Genomic DNA, 27037 nt, shown 5'->3' with positions numbered 1-27037 from the left:
GCAGAAGTTTTATGAAAGTACTAAGAATTAATATAAAGATTTTTCCAAACATAAAAATTAAGAAAATCATAAATTATATATACTGCCTTCTGGAGCAGAACTAAAATTCTTATATATAAAGATCCTAGTTTATTGTGATGAATAATTTGGTTTTGCTAATTTATAGAAAATATAGGAAATTATAATAACATCTCAGAAAACAGTAACACTGGACACAACATGATATTAAAAATATTTGGACTTATAAATCAAGGAAAAATAGAATACTATTTTGTTTAAAACATATAATGCTCTTGACACCCTAGAAATAATTACTTAAAACTTATTTTTTACAAATTCATATTATTTGAATAGTATGATATTTATGCATAAGAAATATACTTCCAGGTATAAAATGACAAAATAGATGAATAAAGTATGGCTTAATAGACTGTCTGAGAAGTCATTTTTAGCATATACCAGAGAAATTAACATTCAGATTGACACATATGCTAGGGTGAATTACCTGAACGGTTTACATCAAGTATTTAAAATATTCTTCTTATAAAATATTTATGCAATTTTGATAAAAACCATCCATTCATAAAATGTTTGCTGGGGTAACATAATACATGACTGTGTTATATTTCAAACTAGAGTATGTTTAAATATAGAGAAATTTTGAGAAAACATACCTGATTCTTGCATTAATATAGCAGAATTGAATAATGCTAGTTTATGCTTTGGATTTAGTTCTAAAGCATGATTAAAGTTTTTCAGCGCATTATTTGGTTCCTTAAGTTCAATATGAACAATCGCCAAGTTGTACCAAAGATCTGCATTATTTCTGTCCAGCTCTAGGGCTTTAAGATATGCTTCTTTTGCTTTGACAGGTTTATTCATTTTTAGAAGCAATTCTCCTCTGTGGAAAAACACAAGATTTACTTATACTATCATATCAGTATGTAGATACTATTTTCACAAGTTTTAAGCTTTTCCACATATTCACAGCTCTCCTTTTAACTCAGGTTCTTAAACTTTTTTTCAAAAATAACTGCCTGAAACTGTCCTTAAACCTAAACACATTAATTGCGCACATTTGGTTTGATATGTTTTCAAATATTATTAAAGAAGGAAAAAACATGCCTGACTCTAGAGCATTAAGATGTCGGGAGGTATCCAAGAAAGGGGAACAGAATATATATACTTTGAATATACCTTGAAAAACAGCAGACTAGTCTGCATCAGAAAAATGACAGCAACTAGATTGGGAGATCAATTTGTCAGAAGATGAGTAGCATTTGGAGAAGGAAAACAAATATAGTAGTGATGGGGAAATTCCAGTATTCAAATCTTTGTTAGCAATGTCTAACTATACAAAAAGCAGAACATTTGAAATTGTCTACCCCTTATAATTATTTAGTTTTCTTCAATGAATTCTTAAAAGGAATTAAAAAGCTGATCTGGTAGGATGGAAGGGCAATACTGCCACCTGAAGATACTTTCGAGGAACACATCTGGAACTGATGATCAGTCTGAAAGTCATTCTAATATGGTTATATTTTCTGTTACAGAACTTAAAAAGTCACTTTTACATATGTGCAAATCAATTTAAGTACTGATATAAGAGTCAATCTTATTTTAATACTACTCTTTCCTAAAGTATTAGCATAGGCATGAAGTTAAACCAACTATTAATATTCACACTTCCTATAATAAGTGTTCAAAATGTGATTTTTAAAATAAATGCAGAGATTATTAAGCAATTCTTTATAAGTTAACTTAAGACAGGTTTTATTTATTGATACAACCCCAGTAAACTTAGTTAATTTCAGCAAGTACTAAATAATGTTGAAGAAAGACAGCTTTCAGCTGATGAACAGATTTTATTTCAAAAACTTAAATTCTGAATGCATCTTCCATATAAACAATGTGACAAATTATAATTAGGTTCCTGGAGCAGGCTTCAAAACAAAGTTTAAAACAATTTTTTCTCAAGTATAACACAAATGATAACATTTACATGAGAAAATATCTAAGGTTCTGACACTTACTGTCAAATTTTTTTTTTTACTGGCAACTGAAGTTTATTTGTAGTAAAAGCATAAATAATCAGTCAATTCTCTTGATAGTTGGATATAATATAATTATTTCTTAATTATTTTATATATAATGATTCTGTAATTATACAATGATTTCTTAATCCACATTAATTAAGAAGTAATAACTTTTTGCAAAAATAACAATTATTTTGTTACAATTAAGAAGCAATTATAAAGGGTAAATTTTGATTGTTTTAGGTAGAAACAAATTTGGTGTTGAGAAGCAAAAGAAACCAAAGAGCTTTTCCTACCCTTCCTTTTGTATAAATAAACCTAAGTTTGCTGTTTTAAGTTATGGATGCTCTTGTCAATTGAAAATCAATTAAATTTGTTAGTCTAAAACAAGCTATGTTTCTATGCTCTTGGTTGTCAACTAAGATTTACTAGAAGAAAAAAGAGCCAAATTAGTGAAGATAGCCTAAATGTATATGCAGATGAAGTTTCCATCTTTTATAGTGAAAGCCTAAAGTGAACTACAATACCTGCTAATGTAAGCCTGCTTGAAGTCTGGCCTCATGCTTATTGCTTGTCGGTACAGCTGATCTGCTTCTTCCAATCGGGACTCATTCACTCGGATCAGGTTGGCCAGATTAATATAAACATTTAAATGGTTAGGTGCAATTCTGGCTGCATATTTTTTACCAGGAATAATCTGTTAATGAAAAACCAAACATTTTTATAAGTTGATATTTCAGTACCAAATGAAATCTGAAGAAGTCCTAGTTTCTTATTTAAAATTTACACAGAGCATAAAAAGATATACTGCTCTATTAAAATAAAACATAAAAATATGAAATAATCTGCAGTATTCACAAAATATAAGCAAAATAATGCTTTGAAGCAATGAAGGATATATTTTTCATTCATGCTATCTCAGTAGATTATCATTAGATTTTTATATATGTTATTTTATGAAGTCATACAAATTAGAACTTCCACAGGCTAAAGTCCCTTAGTATGCTTGAGTCAGACTAGGAATAGAACTCAGGTCTTTTTCCTCAGTCTAGTATATTTGTTACACCATGTCAACTTTCAAGTTGTCAGCAAAATGTTTCCTGGTTGTGACAGTGGGGTAGTTAACTTTACTTCAGAGCTTTACTAATTCCTCACTTGTTTGCTAGAGTTAAGACATAAAATTATCTAATTAACTCTAAAAGTTATTATGTATACTATACGTGAACCCAAATTCTCAATGAATATAATAAATTATATCTGATAAAAATCTACTGAACACAATTTAACTTTAGAATCTTAGGACTGAAAGAATTCTTAATGTATCATGTGGTCTAAGTGTTTTTAAAACATTTACCAAACTATCAAAATCAAACTATCAACTCATTTCAATATTGCTACAGTATTAATATAAACTACTATTGAGAAAATTATAGCCCAATGTAAACAGTTATTTCTGATTACACACAGCTGATAGAAGGCAGTGTCAGATTTTCTAACTCTGTCTTCTGATATCCAAGAAATCTTGTATTTGTGATATTATAGCAACTGATAGGCACAGATACATATCTACTCATTTTATCACTTTGCTTTGTTCATTTATTTTTTGATAGGAGTTAATGTTTAGTGCTTAATGTACATAAATAAAATTCTTTTCATTTAAAGTCACTTAAAGGCATACATAACTTATAATAAAAAATATCTAAAACTCATAATTTCATAGATTTAGTTTTCATAGACTATGAACTTTTTTAATTAAGTGAGCTAGATAAGTAAATGCAATCTTTTATAACACAGTAATAGATGGTTCACTGGACACTTGAAACCAAATTAAAGAAAAGATAAAGATTTTCCATCTGGATAATTCTATTCAATACAAACATCCAGCAGACATGACACAATAGAAATATTTTTGACAACTTACTTGAGGCATCAGTGACTTAGCTGTCATATAAGATTCTTCAGCTTCTTTGGTTCTATTTAAATTTTTGTAAGTTCTTCCTACATTCATGTGGGCACCAATATCATCTAAAATGAAAAAAATAATTTGTTGGCAGATATACTAACTAGTGTCCAGTGTAAACTACTAAGAAGACATGTTTCGAGCAACAAACAACTAGGCAAAAAATGCAAAAGCAGGCAATAGGTCCTGCTTTCTCCTTAAAGCTCTTCTAACACAACTTACTATAACTTATGAGCAAGGCTACACTAGAAGACTATTAAATAAAGTACTGGAAGAACAGAAAATACACATATGACATGAAAAAAACTATCTGAATGGTTCCTGGAAGGGTTAAGAGATGAGACAGGAGAAATAAAAGTAATGAAGGAATTTATATTTCTTTTTTTTCCTTCACTATATTTTACTGTCCTGTACTAAAGCTTACTTCTATTTCCTTAATCACATGGCTTTGGAATTCACTCAGAAAGTATGGCTCAACTCTAAAAGTGAAAAGGATCACCATGATTCCCAGAATAATCTCAAGTATTATAAATTGCAAATATGCATCCATGGTGGGAAAGGGGCAGAGACTGTGAAAAACTTTGAAACTTTTTAAAAATTTTTGTGAATATGGTTGCAGTGTAAGTTATCAGGATTCTATAGTATTATTTAATATGCAGCTCCCTTAAATGACGATTACCATATAATTTAATTAAAACTTTTAAAAAGGTTGTGTTAATATCAGAAAACAGCCCTCAGCAAATTTGTTCAGATACAGAAAAATATGCAATTTAATTACAAAGCTATGAGGGTTCACTGTACATTAGTTTTAAGATATACTTTCCAGTAAATATTTCAAAAGTTTGGAATACAGATAGAAGAAGGGAGATCTTAATTTAGACAAATTTTACTCAACATAAATCTCTAACAGACATGACAAGGTTTCAAATTATGATTACTACTTGCCTGTGACACCGATGATGATTTTGCAATTGTGGAATAGTTCTCTGCCTGCAACTCCCAGGACACATAGGGGCCAAGCATATATATCTTAGCATTCCCCTAGGAGGAGAGTAACAGTCCTAAGATCTTGCTATATTAAGTTTCAGGTTGGCAATTGTGTGCACTGCACAAAAGCTGTTAGATGCCATACAGCTTCAGTTAGAGAACTAAGGGACAAGATTAGGGGAAAAAAGGTTGATTTTTTTATTTTTAGATACATTACTGAATCTCATGGGGTTTCAGGAGGGGGTCAAGTCAAAAAAAAAAAGAAAAAAAGAAAAAATGCTTCCCAATGCTGGCTGCATTCAGAATACTTGTGTAGCTTTGAAAAATTCAGATATCTTATCCCACTCAGTTCTATCAAAACAGAATCTTCACAAACAGGACTGCAAAAATGTTTTTTTAAAGTTTCAGAGGCAATTATGATGTAGAGCGAAGGTTGAAATATACTGCATTACCAAGAGTAATGCTTTAGAGTTTTACTCTCAAAAAGCTCTTTTTTAAAAATTTACTTTTTATTGAAGTATAGTTGAATTACAACATGGTGTTAATTACTGCTGTACAGCAAAGTGATTCAGTTACACATATATAAGCATTCTTTTTCATATTCTTTTCGATTATGGTTTATTACAGGATATTGAATATAGTTTCCTATGCTATACAGTAGGATCTTGTTTATCCAAGCTCGATTTTTTTTAAACATCAGATACATCTATACCAATTACTCTATAGAGATCAGAAAGTTACCCAGAAAAAACTAAAGAGTGTACAGAACCTGAAAAAATTAATTATACAGTGAAAATTTAATCTAAGAAATGAATAAACTGAAAGTTTAAGTAAATAAAAGTGCAATTAGGTCAGCTAAGTATTAATATATCACTGAAAGGAGCCCCAATTAATCTTAGAAAAGAAAGAGGATATCCATTAGGATGAAAGACAAGGCAAATTACTACACACTGGTCAGGTTCTTAGAATTATGGCAAGTAGATATCGATGAAAACTACAGACACTCAGTAAGGTATCCTTACTTTCTCAAAGAACAAAGATAGCAGTAAGATAGCTTTTAGCATCAAAAGAACTACATAACACATCTGAAAGGATAAAAATGAAAAAACACAGTTTTTAAAGCAATTTTCTTTATAAGTTACAAAGTTTTAAGATTCCAGGAGGAAACAGCATTACTGTTAAAGCAAATTTAAATTTGGAAAAAAAAAAAAAAGGTAAGCAAGCAGGCAAAATATAAACATCAGTTACATTTGAATGACTAAGAAGCTACAGTTTCAAAAAACAATCTTGTTATTGTGAGTGCACTATCCAAACCAACAGCAGCATGAATCTAGCAGTCTGCCTTTAATCAACGTAAAGGACTGGCAAATATCAGGCAACTCTGTGCATAATAATTCTTCAGCCATCAACAGTAGTTACATATTCTTGCACTGATACCCTAGGCATCTGTGCTGCTTTCCTATTATTTCCTATGCACAAATTTGTCAATTTATTTAAAAAGATAAATTATAAACATCTGGAAACTTCTGAAAACTTCAAAAATCATTCCCTTCTTGATGGCATCAAATTTGAACTACAGGCCCATGATTGTTTTCTGATATAAACAGTCTCAAAGATTTGCTGGAGTTAGATAAAAATGAAATTACTGATTTTAGGGCAAAAATAAACCATAAGGGAAATCTGGTGTTTCCTGAGAAAAATCTACCCTTATAACGTGTTTATGGAAACTTTAATTTTATTTGCAAAAATTTGAGCTTGTGAATTGATTTTTTTAAAATACTCATAACCATCAAAACAAACAAAAACCCATAATCAATTGTTTGTCTAACATGCATGTCGCCTAGTCAAAGACCACTTTGTAGTTTATATTCTTTTTCTGGCTAAGCAAGAAAAGCCTTCAGATTGAATGTCTTCTTTTTTTGTTTTTTTAAGCTACTTTAAAATGTTAAGAATCTCTACTCTCTGTGATCCTACACTGCTCTAGGGTTTTTAAATACTACCTACATGCTTGTTACTTCAAATCTTTATCTTTAGTCCTGACCATTCCCCTTATCCCCAAACTTACAGATCTGTCTCCATCTATACATCTAATAGGGACAAAAAGACTTGATTTCCTCCTCTCCATGTTGTTTCACCTGTCAAATCTATCTATGAAGAACATAGCTGAAAAACACAGAATGAGCCAGAAGTCTCTGAATGCCAAATTCAATGTTTCTAAGATTATGTACTTTCTCATAATAAATTGTAATAAAATGATTTGCCTATTTTTCTAGCTCATTGCTTATTATTAATAGAAATAGCAACTTTGAGAGGATGGTAGGTAAGTCATACTAAAGGAGATAGATTAGGAAGTTTCTCAAAAATAACCAAAGTGACAACTGACAATGAGAGGAAAAATGATGTTAAACTAAACATCCATAATTATATTCACTGGTAAAGAACCTGCCTGTCAATGCAGAAGACACCAAAGATGTGGGTTCGATCCCTGGGTTGGGGAGATTCTCTGGAGGACGGCATGGCAACCCACTCCAGTATTCTTGCCCGAAGAATTCCATGGACAGAGGAGCCTGGCGGGCTACAGTCCATGGGGTTGCAAAGAGTTGGATGCGAATGAAGCTACTTAGCACTAGCATGCAGCACCAAACACAATTTCATTCAGTCTCAACAATACAATGAGATAGAAATTACTGTGCAATTTAGGATAAGTCTGAAGGAGCCTAAATACCATCTCCTAAGTCTCGAAGTCCCTGCATGCCTAACATAAAGATGACTTTGCTTCTCTAAAAACTCCCAGAATGAACCTAAAAGGCTTTAGAAAGCAATGAATTAAAACTGCCAGAGTTAGTGACCACTGACTGTGTATAAAACTGTGCTCGATGATGCAGTAGGTATGAAGATGAGTCAGATGTTCATGCTACCCCTAGGGAGCCCCTCAGTTTAAATATAACATATATATTTTAAATAAATAAATATTTTAAATAAACATTTAAATAACAGGTATCACAGGAAAGATATGAAAGTTGTAAGGGGTCTTGAAGATGAGAAACATTTGCTTCTAATTGGAAAGACAGAAGGTTTTTTCCTCTAATAAGAAGCCATGTGAGATGGGTTGCAAGAGATGGTAGGATATGGTGGAAGGTGGATTGGAAGCAAGGAGGAATTCTAGATTCAAAAAACATGAACAAATGCAAAGAGGTGAGGAACCCCACCACACATGCCCTATATTTCAAGAAAAAACTAAACTGCAGAAGAGCCAGGGGAGATAAAATTGGAAAGACGGCCAGACCATCAGTTATATATTTCTACAACATTCTCTAACTAGAATTCACCTTTGCCTTGGGGAAACTGGTAGGTTTTCCAAGGGATGACTGTGATCTTTTTATCTTCTGCAACACTGGGCCTGGAGTTAGGTGTCCTCCTAGATCCATATCACTTGCAGACCACTGCCACTCCTTAAAACCACTCCTTTCGGAATTTCAGGTCATTAAACTCTGTTATTCATTATCCCTCCTTATTGTAGTGACCCACTGCAAGTTTATGGTTCCTTGTTATTCTCGCCTTCTCTACAACATCACACAGTTGTCAAAATTCTTTAGTGGTTTCAAATCTATGTAAGGTGTATCTTCTAACACTTGCTTTGATATCCTTTCTTCCAATGACTTTCACCCCCATTCTCCTTTAACTAGTCAGTTCAATGGTCACAGTCTTGTCCAGCAGAAACATAGGGGGCCATGCACAGCACTCCCCACCCCGCCAAGTATATTGAGAAATGTGTGTGTGTGAAAGTACTTTTTGGTTATCGTGCTGAATGGAAAGTAATGAGTATATTTGGTAGGTGGGGGCCATATTTGGTACATACCCTGGAATACAGACAGTTCTGCATACTTGAAATGTCAACAGCATTTCTACTGAAAACAAGCAATGCTCCAGATAGACCCTCCTCAGAAACCAATAATTTCAGATCTATAAACCACTGATCTGATCATCTTTTCCTCATGTTTCACCCTCTCTCACATCTCTTCATAATCAGCTTAGACTATGTCTCAATATCCCCTTAACCCTTTGTTTAGTAATACACATCTGACAAAATCCTAATCCTGTTTAACCAAATTCTCTGGGCCTGCCTATACTATACATAAAGTAATGGGAGAAAAACATAACCACATCAATCGGTTTAATTTTAATTAAGCACTGCTAACCTCAAGAAGGGTGTTACAGCTGCTTGGCAATCACACCACATTTTCCTAGTCTATGCATTTTCCTAGATCTTCATTTCTCAACATGTGATTCATGGGCTAAGTATCACCTAGGAACTTATTAGAAATGCAGAACTTCAGGCCCTACTCTAAATCTCTACACACCATAACATGAACCATTACATCTCCAGGTGATTCACACACACATTAAAGTTTGTGAAGCCATGTCCTAGATGACTACTTCAGACTCTCTCCTGGTCTTAGATCTCTAGAACTTCCTCTCCCTTCCCCACACTCTACTGTTGATTCTGCTTTCTATGTCACTGAGAAAAAAAGCAAACAAAGAATAACTTCCAGAAGTTATTTGTCTATTATTCACCTGCCTATCTATGTCCATATTTCTACACTCTGCTTTCCCTGTTACTATATGGTAAGTACTGGTTCAGCTGACTAAAATCCTCATCCTGAGTACCAGAGCCTAATTATCTACTCTCATCTATTCAAGAACAATGATCCTTTACTCCGTTTCCCAACCCTGAATTACTACTTTGCCCAGCTTCAACGCACTAGTCACATACATTCCTTGTTTCTTTCATCTTTAAAACCAAACCAAAACAAAACAAAAAAGCCCAAAAAACCCCAGCATCCTACTACCCTCTCTTGACCCCATACTCAACACCAACATTTCTTATCAGTTTTTAATATCAACTGTCTCCAGTTCTTCTTCTACTCTCCTAATAGGCCTTTGTATCTATCATTCCACCAAAATTGCTCATCAGTGTCATCCAACAAATCTGTATTTAAAAACATCCCTAAATGTCTGATATAAATAGCTCTAACATATAATCCAATTCAAAAAATAAGCCAGCACCAAACATTATAGTATTCAAGTCAGTTGGAATAAAGCTTGAAAATAAACTCCACCTACTTTCTTCAAATATAATCAAATTTTCAAAAAGAAAACAAACTATTAACAATCTTTATTAATCAATAATGCTTACCTGGCTGAACATGCGTAGCCTGTAAGAAGTATTTCAAAGCTCTCTCAAAGTTTTTTTCGTTTTCCAGAGCATGACCCACATTATTCCATAATTTGGCATTATTTTTATTTACCTTAAATACAGAAGTACAGATAGAAATTAGTTAAATTTTAAAAAATGAGTCTAATTAACACAGATTTTGTTTGGTATACTATTAGGAAAGGAGTACTCCACAGAAATGTCTATGAATGGATGAAGGTAGTTCAAAGGTACAAACTTCTGAGTTATAAGTAAGGTCTAAGGATGCAAATATATACAACAGGGAATATAGTTAACAGTACTATATTGCATGTTTGAAAGCTGATAAGAAAGTACATTTTAAAAGTTCTCATCACAAGAAAAAAAAGTAACTAAATGAAGTTATGGATGTTAATTTATTCTGGTAATTGTTATATATATATATCTAAAAATAATTATATTGTACACTTAAAAGATGAAGTTATATGTCAATTATATCCCAAAAAACTGGAAAAAAGTCATTCAGATTTCTTTCAGAAAAAAAAAAGTGTATGTACGTGTGTGTGTATGTATATATATAACTCCAATTAACACAGATAACTGTCTGATATATTATTAGGAATCGAGTGTTCCATGGAGATGAAGAAGGGGTCAAAAAGAAAACTGCTGCTTCGTGAAATTTAACCTCTCCTCCCTTTCAACATCAATATGCTAAAACTTCAGTTCATCTATTTTATATATTAAAATTTCACTTCATCAAAGCATAGAGTTGTTTGAAAATTCCTGTTATTATTTACAGTCTTTTGGGAAAGAAGGAATTTGCACGAGAATATGTTTAAACACTGCAGTGATGACTTATTTTGAGGCTTGACATAAGGCTATTTATGTAGTCTATTAGAGTAATGGGAACTGTGCAGAGTACAGAAACAGCCAAAAAGGAAGTTAAGAGTTTAAAGATTTGAAGAAAAGAAGCAACTGAAAAAAAAATCTTTGCTTATAACTTTTACAGAAAGCTAATCATATGATTTTTAAAAAGAACTTTTCTCATTTATATTGTCCATTCTACAGAGATGCAACATCACTCCTTTCTGCCAGTTCCTATCTTTCTTACAGTTTTATAACCATTGGTTATCCTCAGTATGATAGGGCGCCATTTTCTATCATGAATTTTATTTCATTGAATCTAAGATGCCATCAGTTATAAGGCTCATTGTTATCTTATATATCATTAAGAAACAAAAAAGGTCATTAATTAATTGTAAGATGCCTTTCACTGTAAGATTTATTCTGATTTCAGGCATGTTAAAAGATTAAAAAAAAAAAGTACACCTTAAGAACAAATGAAACAAAGTATTCATATTTAAACATTTTATCATTTCAGCATCTAACAATTGTATAACATTTGGGGAATTATTCACATATGCTCCAGACATACAACTAAGTACTGTAGAGCACTGGTTATGGTATAGATTATACAAAGAACAAATTATTATTAATTTTTTGGTGAAGTATTTAACACTGAGAATTAATTGTCAAGTTAAAAGTAAAGTTAGAACACCATAGCAGAGATGGCAATAAGAAATAATTGGTGATATATTTTGCATAACACTTTACCTTCAAGGCTGACATAAACAGCGTATATTCAGACTCCCAATCCCAATTCCTGTGGAGTGTTTTTAAGGCATGAGTGAATATCACCAAAGACAGACAAACCCAGGATAACTTTTTAAATACACTGTTTAAGGAAGAAAAAGCAGAACAAAAAACATTGTCTTCATTACCAAAAAGAGGTAAGAAATACGTTAAGTATCTCTAAATGTTGTGTTTGTATTTATTCTAAAGACTAGGGACTATTCTAATAATCATCCAGCTTGAGAGAGAATAACACCAAAAAAATTAAATATTATAAACACTACTGTATAAAGCTCAATGTCAAAAAAACTGATAAACCAAATTATTAATTGTGACTTCTTATACTTCTTTTATACCATTACCTATAACCTGAATACTCTTAGTGGTATTTATAAAGGCTCAATCTTATCCCTGGCTATATTTAAAACATTACTGCTTACAATATACACCACAGGTATCACAATATTCTTCAAAGAATCTTACTTTTATTATTTTTATTTTTTTGTGGCTGTGCTGGGTCTTCGTTGCTGCGGACAGCTTTCTTTAGTTGTGGTGTGCAGGCTTCTCATTGTGGTGGCTATTCTTGCTGCAGAGCATGGACTCTAGGGCATGTGGGCTCAAAAGTTGTGTGCATGGGCTTAGCTGCCCTATGCATGTGGGATCTTAGCTCTTGAACCAGAGACTGAATGTGTCCCCTGCATTGGCTGAGGGATTCTTAACCAGTAGACCACCAGAAAAGTCCCAGAATTTTACATTTTAAAAAGCTAGAATTATTCATTAAAACTCATAGTAAAATTAACCCTTTATAAAATAGATGCAAATTACTTTCATAGCTTTAGGTTAATCACTTGGGACACAATTTGTCACTTACAAAAAGATTGTTATACTTCGATAATCACTATGATCTTATTTGGTATTACTAGTATTAATGTTCTTTGAGTTTTTGCTTTTGCTTCAGTTACAGAGTTCAGTTTCTTTCATTTTGATTGATCCACTTAACCAGGATAAAAGTGCATAGATCAGAAGGAACATGGACATGAGAGATAGTCAGATATAAATTTAAATCAAGACTCTGATGTGTACTAGCTGTGTGGTCTTGTGTAATTCAGGTAACTTATATGAGCTTCAATTTTCAAATGTGCAAAATGAAGTTAAGGGATGTCTAGATTAAACGAGAAAACAAATCTACATAGTGTATTTATTACAGAGCTGGCGCACATGGGAGGCACTACAAGATTGGTAGTGATTATAACTGGATACATGGGTAGAAGCTACGAGAAAGTTTAGAGTGAAAATTGTAGTCATGGATGAGATCATCAAGGAGAACGTGTATTGTGAGAAAAATAGCTATTTGTAAAACTCAGAGAAATAAAAAATATTTAAAGAGCTGGTACAACAGGAAGAATCTGCAAAGAGGTTGAGCAGAAATGAGCACAGGTGGCAGAGACCCAGGACAGAGACTCATTACAGATGCCAGGGAGATAAACGTTAAACCAAGCACTGACCGAGTTTAGCCACAAGAGTCAATGTGTTACATGACAGTAAAGTGATGAAGACAGAAGTCAATTCCGTGGGTTGAAAGGTGACGGGAAAGTAAGAAAAAAGAAATAGTGACTAGTTTTTGCATATACAGTCAGTGATTATTCTGTTCCTTGACAGTGAGTTTAAGGCAACTAGAACATGGTGGTTTCTATGAAGCAAGAAATTACATATTGCTTTCTATATGCATTTTACATGTATTAATCCAATATGACTCATTTAAGTAAGAAGACTGTATCTTAGTTCATTACATATGAAAGCAGCAATGATCATTTGAAACTTTAATCTCAATAATGTTCTTTGTAACATCTGCATCTGAATGAAAGTCTCTAATGTGTTAAACTGTAAAATAAAATTATATAAATATGAGGAAAAACACAGATAAGGTAGGAGTTAAGGAGCTAAGGAGACTATCAGTGTGAAAAACAAAAAGGTATAAAAAGATGACATAAAAATAGAATAAACATTTTAAACACTTAAATGCATCATACATAATGCATAAATTCTATAGTTAGTAAGCATTAAATGCACTAACATTTTAATTCACCTTTTGTTTGATATTTTCTGCCATCCATGGGCTACCAAAATACAGAACCCCATGCTAGGAACATATAATACTCGCTCAGCAACAACAAATCCAACTGGGAAAAAAAGATTTGATGCAGGAATAAATGGTAATGCCATTAAACAAAGCGCCTACAAAGAGAAAAAAGATAATTTATTAAATTAAAAAATATATACATATCAACAGTCAAATCCAAATATTAATATATGTATAAAAATAAAACTGGCCCCTTTAAATCAACAGTCATTTATTCCATAAGAATTTCTAAATTTCCAACACTGTGCACTGTGTTGGAAATAAACATCACAAAATGCTTAAGACGTTTTTGCCATTTTGAAAATGGGATGGCATATGGTTTCCAGATTACAGTCATTACAAAAGATAAGACAAAATAACTAGCACACAAATAACTTATGGAGAGAAATAAGCTGGTTGTCAGTAGGATATCTATTTCTATGGACATCTGCTTCCATATTCTGTTACTCTGATTTGTTTTATAGTACCTTGTGGAATAAATACGTTGTTTTGTCAATTTCAGAAGTCTGAGAGTCTTCTAACAGTTTGAGAGGAAACAATGCTTTTTATTATACTTTACTACTGAAAATTGATGTAGAAAAGTAAATAGTGAAAAGAACACTTTCTCCATGAATCACGAATTAATAATTTGTAATGATCCAACACTCAATCTGAAGAAAAGCACTACCATCAAACTGCTCATTATAATATCAATCTATAAGTCTAAAATTTTAGTGCTTTCTTTTTAGTCAAAAAGGTAAAACACTAAGAGTGCATAATTCACTTTCCACTTCCTAGAAATGTTTGACAAAAACAACCAGGTAGCTGTGAAACAGAGGTATTTGTTCCTGAATATGTGATCCTTTTCTAAAAAAATTCCCTGTTAATTCATGGATGCCCTAAGGCAATTTCATTTGAAAGAATAAAAAGTGTTAAAATTCATCCAAAGAGGCATCATGGATTGATGAATAAGCTACACAAAAAAAGAAAAGCCATCTCTCAAAAAATAAATCTACCGACTCTTTAATAAGAAATGTCTCAATGATTAACTTACTCAGCTGTTCTAATACACTGTTAATGTATGCCAACCAAGTTAACTATAATGCAATATCTTCTCAGAGAGTGGGAAGAGCAAAGAGTTCCGGAGACAAATCTGTTTCGCTTCTAATTATAAGGTAAACTACTCAAATCACCTTGTGACTCCATTTTTTTAATAAATAAATGGTATTATTAACTACTTATACTATTGAGATACACATGACATCTTATTTATTAAGTGCTTAACATAATACCTGGTGCCTGGTAGATATTCCTTTGGTCTACTTACCTCTTTCAGGTATCTTCAAATATATTGCCATTAAAAACAGTATGTTTAGTTTTATACATATATATAAATTTATTTTCAGACTATTTTCTATTATAGATTACAAGCTATTGAATATAGTTTTCTATTTTTTATTTTATGTATAGTATCAATAGTTTGCATCTGTTAACCCTATATTCCTAATTTATCCCACGTCTTCCTTCCCTTCCCCTTTTTTACATTGCTAAGTTGCTAAGAGTCCTGTCTGTTTCACGACCCCATGGACTGTAGCCCATCAGGCTCTGTCCATAGGATTTCCCAGGCAAGAATACTTGGGTTGCCATTTCCTACTCCAGGGGATCTTCCTAACACAGGGATCAAACCTGCGTCTCCTGGGTCTCTTGTATTGGCAGATAGATTCTTTACCACTGAGACACCAGGGAAGACCCTTCTCCTTTGGTAGCTAAGTTTGTTTTCTACAAAACTAACACAGTATTATAAATCGACTCTATTTCAATTTCAAAAAATTTAAGAGTATGTTTAGGACTATATTTAAAGCAGTTATACCTAAAGTCACAAGGGTTCCTTTTTTATACATACAAAACATAATGTAATTAATTAATGTAAATTTATGTTAATTTCATTGGCAATATCCTTTCTATTTTTTATTCAGTTTGCACTATACAAATCATTATTTTATTTGTCAAAACTTTATATTTAACTACTCTTTTTTTTGCTTTTTAGTAGAAACTCAGTTTTGGATGTATTCTACCATGTATCTGCTTCATTTTTATTTATGTGAGCTGCAAAGCACTATTAGACAAAGTCCCAAAGCAAAAATAAATCTATATCATCATAAATTCATGATCAACTTCAAATTAAATCCTTAAGACTGATCAAGATTCTAGGTTTCTTTGGTAGGCTCACTCTCACTCTCTTTTACTATTTTCAATCTTGACAATCTTTCTCAAATTTCTGACCCATGTCACTTTTAGGAGGTGACTACACTACCAGACTTTCAGAAAAAACAAAAGCGATAAAACAAGAACTTCTTGAATTCTCTGCTACTAAATCTATTAACATCTACATTCACGACCATTTACATCCTTCCTATAACATAAGCAGTGTCTCCATCTATCTGAGGCCAAACCTGAGCTCTACACGTCTAATCTCACTATCAATCAGCCTTTCTTTCATTTACCTAATCACTTTCTTATATCAACTTTCTATGCTAAAAATGCTCTTGCCTTTCCAACCTTAAAAACCTTCTCCTTTGACAACATTATCTTTAAGTTATCTTAACCATTCATTATGCCCCTTAGGTATAAAACAAGTTCCCACACTCTTAGGGAAAGATTTTTGTGGACATGGTTAACAAGCAGTCGGTTGTAACCTCACTTAACGTTTCAACTCAAAGAGTATGTTTTTGTAAGCAAACCCATTAGTGATATCTCTGTGTATAAAGGTCAGCCAACTGAGTACTCCAATGAAACTGATTCTAAATGCCAACCAAGCAAGTCTTCCCCCCAGTATCAACCCACTTCAGCCTTGGAAGGTCCATCAATTCCAGGTCTCTATGCTTGCCCCAAGCCCTGATCCCCCAACAAAAGATCAGTTGTTTTATTATACTTGAAGTCATTGCCTGACTGGCTATCTTCTCTAAATTAGACCTTGTCTCATTCTTTGAAATATTCAGTTAAGTCATTCCTAAAGGTTATCTACACTAGCAATCTTCACTGCCTCATCTCCTAATCAAACCACTCCACAGATACAAATTTCATTTAAGTAACTAATATACATAAAAGAAGTCAAATCCAACTGATCTCACTCACTACTTGACAGCAACTGTTGGGTGTTAACCATTCTTTCCAGAAATGTTTTCCTACCTTTCTGTCCATTTGGTCTTTCCCATTTGGTTTATTTTCCTTTACACAACACCTAAATATGGAAGTTTTTCAAGACTGACTGAGATACAGGCTTCTTCTCTTTCATTCTATTTAGCCCCTTCAAGTATTTATTGAGGGAAAATTAAGAACAAATAGTCTAAGGCAGGCATTATGTGTATGAATTAACTTCTATGCATCTAGAATGGTGATAGCTAGTTACCACCTCTAAGAGATGTGACAAATCCCAGTTGAGAAAGGCTGCTCTATAACCTCTCCAAAGGTCTTCTTCTTTACATCTTGCTTTCAATTACTATCTCTATGGCAACTGCCAAATTTCTCTGTGGCAATTTATCAAACTTTTATGTGTGTCTCAGGCTTTGCCACAGAACTCCAGGCACAAAGTGCCATTCAAAATTTCCGTTCAAAGACGCCTCAAACTCAACAGGTCCAGATACTAGTTAAATATATCTTTCTTCAAACCTTATATTCTTTCAAATTTCTCTAGAATGTGAGTTCTCTGGCAATGGGGGCCCTGTATTTCTTTTTATTATCATATACTCAGTGCCTAAAACACTACCTGATACATAGGCTACAAATCAAAATTTTTATTGAATGAATAAATGAATCTAGTGGCTATAGCCAGAATATACTTGCAAAGTATTAAAAGCACTTTCTGGCATACAATAAATTCTTAAGAAAATGTTAAAGATGATTATTTTCTTCCATAATTTAAAGTAAAAGGCAATACAATTATTATGAGTAAGAAGTGAGGGCAGAGCTAAGAAAACTGCGAAGAAACAGATCTCATAAAAACAAAAAAAGACTTTCAAATAATCAGAATTCTCTGAACACAGTAAGAAATACCTCAGGGAGTAATGAAAGTTTTGCTAATGAAAAATAAAGAGCTATGCATTTCTAGGGGCTTATCTTACATGATCCTCTTCTCCGTGCCAAGAAAAAAAAGAAGTATACAGTATACCGAATAATTCATTTCTTTAAAAGGGTGTATAATCTAGTTGGGTAAAGGCAAGAAATACATAAAAAATAATGCTAAAAAAGATGCTCCATGATTTCAGAGTTTTCACCAAATTAGGGAAATTCATAATCACTCTTTGTGTCACATGCTGAATGTGCAGCATTAATCAAATTCCGACATATAGGATAGCCTAAAATAAGTTCATAAATTAGGATGACACGAACAAAGACAGACAGCAATTTTTCAAAGATGCTTTTGAAAAACTAAAGGTACTCAATTAGTAAACTGAATATAGTATCATCTGAAAATTTCAGAAACTTTCTTACCATTAAAACAGTCTTGGAGGAATTACTAGGATATCTGAGACTAAATACTCCCAAAGCTCCCAAAAAGCAAAAAAAAATAAATGTGGCAAGATTTCGAACATCTAGAAATGACTCTATCAGTGGTATTGTTCCCATGGTCCAATCACAGCAGAGCTCTGAAGGATTTAATAGAAGCCAAGCATTCACAGGAAGCAGGTAGTTAAAAGTTAGCTGCCTTGTAGGAGTTGGGCTTACAGCAGCTGGGTTATCAAACCTGTATAAAGAATGAAAAAAAAAAGTTATTGAAATTAAAACACTTTAAACACAGAGTTAATATATAAAAGATACAAATACTGAATAACAATAATAAAAATGGCATTTTACATGTAATCTTGTTAAAGACATAAACTTTTTATGGATACCTTAGATTCTTGCCAGAGTTTAAATTTCTTTCTGAAATGTCTAATTGAGAGGTATGATATTTATGAAGAACTGTTTGAGGGGCAAGCAGGTTACCTATTTCTAGTTTATTATGCAAATGATTCAGACAGGTATTCTATAATATTATGACATTCTGGAGAAATGCTTTTATTAAATTATGGCTTTCTGCTTCAACATCATAAGTTTCGTAAGATTCATTGTTGTATGTGTTGTATGAATGCTTTTGAGAACGCTAACTAATGTTTTCCTTTAAGAGATGTTTCTTTCATCACCAAATGCTAATGAAAATTATGTTTCCTAGAAAGAATTACTATGTTTTCTCTTGTCACAAACAGAGAAAACTAAACCACCTATGAGCTTTTTCTTTTTGTTTTGACTTCTACAAAGCTAAAAATCAAATTCTAGTACACAGTAGTAACTGCACAGCACTATGGAACATTTTATTTGTGCTCTACTTAATACAAGCTTATATCCTAGTTTATATAGGCCATGATATATTGTTAGTCTGTTTACTGCAAATTAAGTCAAATCTTTTTTAAAAGTACATTTAATCATTTCAGATTATTAATTCTTTACGCTATGTTCTAAATTGTATTAACATATCTAAACTGTGTTAATATACAGCTGTTTAAATCTTCCCTGGTGGCTCAGATGGTAAAGAATCTGCCTGCAAGGTAGGTCCAATCCCTGGGTCAGGAAGATTCCCTGGAGAAGGGAGTGGCCACCCACTCCTGAATTCTTGCCTGAATATCATGGACAGAAGGAGCCTGTGAGCTACAGCCCATGGGGTCACAAAGAGTTGGATACGACTGAGTGACTATTTCCTTCCTTTACTATAGTTGCTTAAAAACCCAATTCTCATTTTAAAACAAGTAAGTCAAGGAAAAATCAACCTCTATCACTTATTTGACTTGGTCTTCTTAAAAATATCAACTGGTTGAGAAAAATGAATTATTATTTGAACAAGTAATATTTTCTAAACTTTCATGCTGTGCTAAGTCGCTTCAGTCATGTCCGACTCTTTGCAACCCTATGGACTGTAGCCCTTCAGGCTCCTCTGTCCTTGGTATTCTCCGGGCAAGAATACTGGAGTGGGTAGCCAATCCCTTCTCCAAAACTTTCATACTTCAATATATACATGTATGAAAAATACTAAATCTTAAAAGCCAGGATTTGAATTCTCAACATGACCAACAAAACTGAATAGAAAACCTTTTCCTGTATCCACTTTTCAGAGTTCATTTAGAAAAATTAGCTGTTTATTTAGGATAAATTATTTGATAATCAAACTTCAGTTAAAGAATACATGTCAAAGCAAGTCTAATCATATTACAATCAACCTCATAGGTTAACAGAATAAAATTTATATAACACAAGTACATATACACACATTTTAAAATGCTTATATTTGGAAAATACAGTGTTAAACGTAACATACTCCATTACACCCATCTACATATATATACAAAAAATAAATACATTCACACCTATAAGGCACATTTTCATATTATAAAACTAGAGATGGAAAAGAGTTGATTCAAATTCCCTAAAACAAATGATAAACAGGAAACATTAAGACTAAGGGGTGAAGAAGGAAATACAAAATATCTATCTACAATTCAATCTATTTTCCACACTATTATGCTTAAATGAGCTTTTAGTTTAGCATGGCTAGATTCAGAAGTAAAAATTCTGGAAGTAAAAAGTAAATATTCTTTATAGAAAAAAATGCTATTAATGATAATTATTATACAATGGAATATTACTCAGACATAAAAGAACAATGCAATAATGCCATTTATACCAACATGGATAGAGCTAGAGATTATCATACTTGGTGAAGTAAATTAGGTAGAGAAAAACAAATATATGATATCACTTATACGTGAAATCTAAAAGATGATACAAATGGACTTATTTACTAAACAGAAACAGAGACATAGAAAACAAATATAGGACTATCAAAGGGGAAAAGGTGAGGGAGGGATAAATTAGGAGCTTGGATTTAACAGATATACCTTACTATATATAAAAGAGATAAACAAGGTCATATTGTATAGCAAAGGGAACTATATTCAGTATCTTGTAATAACCTATAATGGAAAAAAAATTGGGCTGTTGTTTAAAAAAACGTTCTTGCATATAATGTCAGTCACTTGAATAAAACTATGAACAGGCAACTTTATAAATTTTCTTTTAAACTTTGGATGAGTGAGGTGAAATGGAAAAATGCTATAACAGCAGGAAAAAAAAGATACGAATGTTAAAATTCAGTATAACTTTTGCTTCTAGCCTTAAACAAATAAAAAAATGGAAAATTAAAACTTCCTTTAACATACTAGTTCAGTTCAGTCGCTCAGTCGTGTCCGACTCTTTGCGATCCCATGAACCTGCAGCACACCAGGCCTCCCTGTCCATCACCAACTCCCGGAGGCCACCCAAACCCATGTCCATTGAGGCGGTGATGCCATCCAACCATCTCATCCTCTGTTGTCCCCTTCTCCTCCTGCCCTCAATCTTTCCCAGCATCAGGGTTTTTTCAAATGAGTCAGCCCTTCGCATCAGGTGGCCAAAGTATTGGAGTTTCAGCTTCAACATCAGTCCTTCCAATGAACACCCAGAACTGATCTCCTTTAGGATGGACTGGTTGGATCTTCTTGCAGTCCAGGGGACTCTCAAGAGTCTTCTCCAACACCACAGTTCAAAAGCATCAATTCTTCTGCGCTCAGCTTTCTTTATAGTTCAACTCTCACATCCATACATGACCACTGGAAAAACCACAGCCTTGACTAGATGGATCTTTGCTGACAAAGTAATGTTGCTGCTTTTTAATAATATGCTGTCTAGGTTGGTCATAGCTTTTCTTCCAAGGAGCAACTGTCTTTTAATTACATGGCTGCAATCACCATTTGCAGTGATTTTGGAGCCCCCCAGAATAAAGTCTCTCACTGTTTCCACTGCTTCCTCATCTATTGGCCATGAAGTGATGGGACCAGATGCCATGATCTTAGTTTTCTGAAGGTTGAGATATAAGCCAACTTTTTCACTCTCCTCTTTCACTTTCATCAAGAGGCTATTTAGTTCTTCTTCACTTTCTGCCATTAGGGTGGTGTCATCTGCATATCTGAGGTTATTGATATTTCTCCCAGCAATCTTGATTCCAGCTTTTGCTTCCTCCAGCCCAGCGTTTCTCATGATGTACTCTGCATATAAGTTAAATAAGCAGGGTGACAATATACAGCCTTGACGTACTCCTTTTTCATATTTGGAACCAGTCTGTTGTTCCATGTCCAGTTCTAACTGTTGCTTCCTAACCTGCATACAGGTTCCTCAAGAGGCAGGTCAGGTGGTCTGGTATTTCCATCTCCTTCAGAATTTTCCAGTTTATTGTGATCCACACAGTCAAAGTCTTTGGCATAGTCAATGAAGCAGAAATAGATGTTTCTCTGTTATACTAGCATCAAGCAAAGAAGGACAATGACACTTGATTGATAGAGGGAAAAAAAAAAAAAACAGATGAGGGGAGCCCTATCTAAAGAGTTTATAACTTCGATAGAATTTTTAGTCTGTGCAACAGGAAGAGAGAATCTGAGTGGAGACCATTTGTATTCCTGAATTGAGAAGATGGAGCTGGAAGCCCTAGAAGTCCAGGGGGGTTAGAATTAGCAGGCAGAATACCAGGGAGAACAAAACCGTTGAGAAAGAGAACTCATATCTGTAAAGGATCTCTCTCCAGTTTTCAGTACTAATGAGAACTGATCAGCATATATATACAAAGAAATACCTAAGGACAGTATAGTGGGTTGATTCCTGTCTCCCCAAAGTTCATGTCTACCCAAAACCCCAGAATGTGACTTTATTAGCAAGAAGGTCTTTGTCAATGCAGTTATAGTTAAGATGAGGTCATACTGGATTAAGGGTGGGGCCACTGTCTAATGAGGGCATGGTGACCCACTCTAGTACTCTTCCCTGAAGAATCCCCATGGACAGAGGAGCCCGGCAGGCTGCAGTCTATGCAGTGGCCAAGAGTTGGACATCATTCCGTAACTAAGCACAGCACAGCACCATCTAATGCTGATGCTCTTATACAAAGAAGGGAAAATTCAGAGAAACACACAGGGAAAAAGGCTAGGTAAAGATGGAGCAGGTTACAATGATACAGCAACATGTCAAGGAATATCAAAGACTGCCAGCAACCGCCCAAAGCTAGGAGAGACACGTAGGGCAGATTCGTCCCAGAGCCTTCTGGAGGAGCCCACTGTGCCTGGCACCTTGATGTCTGGGCTCTGGCCCCCGGCCCTGTGAGAGAGTAAATCCTGCTCCTTAAGCACTCAGTTTCTGGTGAATTGTTACAGCAGGCCTATACAGGGTGGAAAGTACCTTCTGAAAGGATCAGATAAAAACCCACAACTAGGAACAGTTCTTCAGCAGACAAGAGTGGAAATCCTCATAATGCAAAGTCTATCAAGTAGAGAGGTCAGAAGGGTCTTGTGTCAGCAAGGCAGCAAAATTAGCCCTATTCCAAATGTTGCTATGCTCCCACTATGCTGTGGCTCAGTGGTAAGCATCCTCCTGTCAACGCAGAAGTGGGTTCAATCCTTGGGTAGGGAAGATCCCCTGGAGAAGGAAGTGGTAGCTCACTCCAGGATTCTGGCCTGAAAATCCCATGGACAGAGGAGCCTGGCAGGCTACATTCCATGGGGTTGCAAAAAGAGCCAGACACGACTTAGCTATTAAACAACAACAAACACTGCTATGGTCTCCTAAAACAAAGCTTAAAAGCAAGACTTGAAGATGAAACATCTTTCAAATAACTTACATGTATCTGAGAACAATGCTCTACAATATTTATAGGAATACATTAGGTAAAATCAGATACAGTACCTATTAGAAAAATTACCAAGCATGTGAAGAGGTAGAAAAATACTATCCATGAAGAGAAAAATTATTCAATCTAAACTGACCAAGAAATTACACAGATGATAAAATCAGTGGAAAAGGACATTCAAGTCCTAAAACATTTAGAAACATGGAATACACACACAAACACACAAAGCTCAAACAGAACTCAAATACAGATGAAAATGTCTGAGATAAAAAATAAAAGAAATTAAGGACAGATTAGACATGCAGAAAAAAATTAGAAAGCTTGAAGCTACAATGGAAGAAATTATCCAAAATGAAAATGGGAAAAGGAGCTTTGGAGGGAAGAGAAATAAATTTACAGTAACAGTATTACTTCAAGAAGCCTAAAATACATGTAATTGCTGTCCCAGAGGAAGAAGGGAGAGTAAACAAAAAAATGTTTCAAGAAGTTTATAACTGACACAATTCCAAAATGTATATGAAGTAAGACTTATATATTCTAAAAAGCTAAATTAACCTAAGCACAAGAAACATGAAGATAGAACAAATAATAACTGAAAGCTTGCAACTTTTGGCCATTTTCACCCAAACTTTGTTATAAGTCCTGAAGTTGCAATGTACAGCATCATGATTGTAGTTAACAGTACTGTATCATATATTTGAAAGTTGCTAAGAGTGTAGATCTTAAAAGTTCTCATCAAAAGAAAAAAAACTTTTTGGTAATTATGTATGGTAACGGATGTTGACTAAATTTATTATGGTAATCATTTGTGTGTGTATGTGTATAAGATTCATTATGTTGTATACTAATACAATGCTATATGTCAATTATGTCTCAATTAAAAAATACAGAGAAAAGAAACAACAATAAAGAGAAACTATTAAAAGCAAGCATTGAAAAAAAAAAGACATACTACCTGCAGAAACATAAAGATAAGGATGAAACGATTTTCCATTTAACGTAACACAAGCCACAGAATAAGAGTAATATTTTTAGATGAGTGAATGAAAACCAGCATTGTAGAACTGTACACTCAAGGAAAATATCTTTCAAAAACAAAGGTAAAATAACGGTATTATATATACAAAAGCTTCAAGAATTCATCACCAGCGTGGTCCTACATGTCAAGAAATGTCAAAGAAAGTCCTTCAGTCACAAAGCAAAATGGTACCAGATGAAAATCTTGATCTAACAAAGAAAGAACAGTAGAAATGGTAACTCTACGGGGTAACACAAAATTTTTTAAAAATTTAATCTCTTTCAAAGATAACTGTTTAAAGTAAAAATTAACAATGTATTGTGGGATTTATAATGTATAGTCAATAAAAACATATGCAAATAGCACAAAGGCTATGTTATGATTTAAAATGTTTATATATAAACTTATTTATTGTATATGTATTGGTACTATATATACTGATATTTATAATTTATATACATACAATTATAATATTTTTTAAAGATAAATTGTGATAAATGATGTAAACCACAAAACCCCTAAAGCAATCACTAAAAATACACAGCAAAGATTTTTAGCTAATAAGCCAACAAGGAGATAAGAATGGAGGAATACAAAATATTCAATTCAAAACAGGGAAAAAATGGAACAAAGAACAGATGAGACAAAGAGCAAACAATTAGCAAGATGGTAGATTTACAACAAACTGTATCAGACAGCTGAACCCACCATTTAAAAGACAGATTATCTGATCAAACAAAAAAGGAAGACCCAACTATATGTAGCTTATAAAAAATCTACTTTAAATATAAAGATATAGATAGAATTAAGAGGTAAAGAGATGAAAAAAGATAAACCACTTATCATTAACAAAAGACAGCTGGAGTAGTTATATTAATATAAGGAAAAGTGAATTTCTTAGTAAAGACTATTACCAGGGATAAAGAAGCTCATTTAATAATGATAAAGGGATTGATTCATCAAGAGGACATCAAAATCCTAAATATTGATATACTTTATTTTAGAGTTTTATAATAAATGCAGGAAGCAAAAGTTGATAGAACTGAGGAGAAAGAGACAAATCAGTCAGTTTGTAACTCTGATCAGTTACAGTCAGATTTCAACATCCTTTTCTCAATAATTAATAGAACAAGTAGACAAAAATGACTAAGGATATGGAAGACTTAACACTTAACCAACTGGGGGATCATTATCTTGACTGATGCTTCCATGAGTGTACATGTATGTCAAAACCTATTAGTCTGAACATTTTAAATACATGAGGATTCTTAAAAAGTATAAATTATAACTCAATAAAGCTGTTAAAAAACCTTAATGTAAATCAAAGACTTTCTGGAACATTTGCAATCACTTAAAACTCAAAGTTAAAAAAAAACAAAAAGAAAAAAAAACAAAAAGAACCAGAATTTCATACCTGGTGAACACTGGAAGTTGTGACTGAATAACCTGGACTCTAATCACAACAAGTAAGAGTGTACTGAACATCAAAACAATGAGTTTTATTAGTGTCTGCAGCATAGAAAATGGAATACTACCCTTTCCACGAAGAAACTGTCCAGCAGTAGTACATAACAATGGCAAAGTATACTAGAAAAAGAAAAAAAAAAAATTAAGTAAAAAATAGCGATTTACTGTAATGTTTTCAACAACTGTACTTTCTAATTGCAAGATTAAATAAAAATTGACTATAATTATAAAATCAACATGGAACTGGTGGAACTGATAATGAATAAAACTGAGCCCAACAGTCTTATCCAATAATGAATTGTACTATACAGTATTACTGGGTGCTTTCCCAAACTGCCCAATAGTTCCTTTATTGAAACTTGAAAATCTGTCCTTAAAAAACTGAAGGTGTAATACAAAATGTTAAGTAATATTCAGTGGGTATGAAGGCAAAACATGCTTGTTTCTTGCAAATTTTTCCTAAATATTATTGGTAAAGCAATTTATATGATGATACATTTAGAAAATAAATTCATTAGAATCTGATTCAAATAGTATAAAAGACAGCAACAAGGAAATTTATATTTTTCCTTACCCCTTGGGCAATAAATACTTCATATACACAGCAAATTCCCACAACTGTTATTCCTTGTTCTTTACACAGTGTTGCAACAGCCACTAAAAAAACTGTCAATGCAATTGGAGTCCACACTACAATTGAGAAACAGAAAAATATAAAAACACACAAAAACAATTTTATAATATCATAAAAGAATAACACAATTAGACGTTACTGAAAAACTTCAAATGTTGTAAGCAATTTTTGCTTTATATATTCAAAACAATACATTAATATAGATAATTTGAACTAAAAAACTTTTGGGGAGAAGAAAACTACCTAAGCAA

At 33.2% G+C, this 27037-nt stretch overlaps 1 protein-coding gene across 12 annotated transcripts in view; it reads right to left on the bottom strand.

Annotated features, from left to right (window-relative positions):
• The window catches only part of TMTC3 (transmembrane O-mannosyltransferase targeting cadherins 3), a 74003-nt gene that overhangs the window by 27569 nt on the left and 19397 nt on the right, over window positions 1-27037 (bottom strand). For all 12 annotated transcript variants that reach the window (XR_014082535.1, XR_014082534.1, XR_014082531.1 and 9 more), the window contains 9 exons: window positions 26727-26842; window positions 26100-26272; window positions 18420-18672; window positions 13896-14044; window positions 11792-11912; window positions 10181-10292; window positions 3958-4061; window positions 2564-2733; window positions 675-901 (listed from right to left, as the gene is read on the bottom strand). Coding sequence is in view for 2 of the 12 variants with exons in the window: in XM_081592054.1 (XP_081448180.1) it covers window positions 675-901; window positions 2564-2733; window positions 3958-4061; window positions 10181-10292; window positions 11792-11912; window positions 13896-14044; window positions 18420-18672; window positions 26100-26272; window positions 26727-26842 (1425 nt within the window). In the remaining 10 variants the exon portion in view is untranslated. The remainder of the gene's footprint in view (window positions 1-674; window positions 902-2563; window positions 2734-3957; window positions 4062-10180; window positions 10293-11791; window positions 11913-13895; window positions 14045-18419; window positions 18673-26099; window positions 26273-26726; window positions 26843-27037) is intronic.

This window comes from Giraffa tippelskirchi, chromosome 4, assembly GCF_054371585.1.
Source record: "Giraffa tippelskirchi isolate mGirTip1 chromosome 4, T2T-mGirTip1v1.2.pri, whole genome shotgun sequence".
NCBI classification, from domain to species: Eukaryota; Metazoa; Chordata; class Mammalia; order Artiodactyla; family Giraffidae; genus Giraffa; species Giraffa tippelskirchi.
Note: the sequence above shows the minus strand (reverse complement) of the source record. Positions and strands in the feature narration are given on the sequence as shown.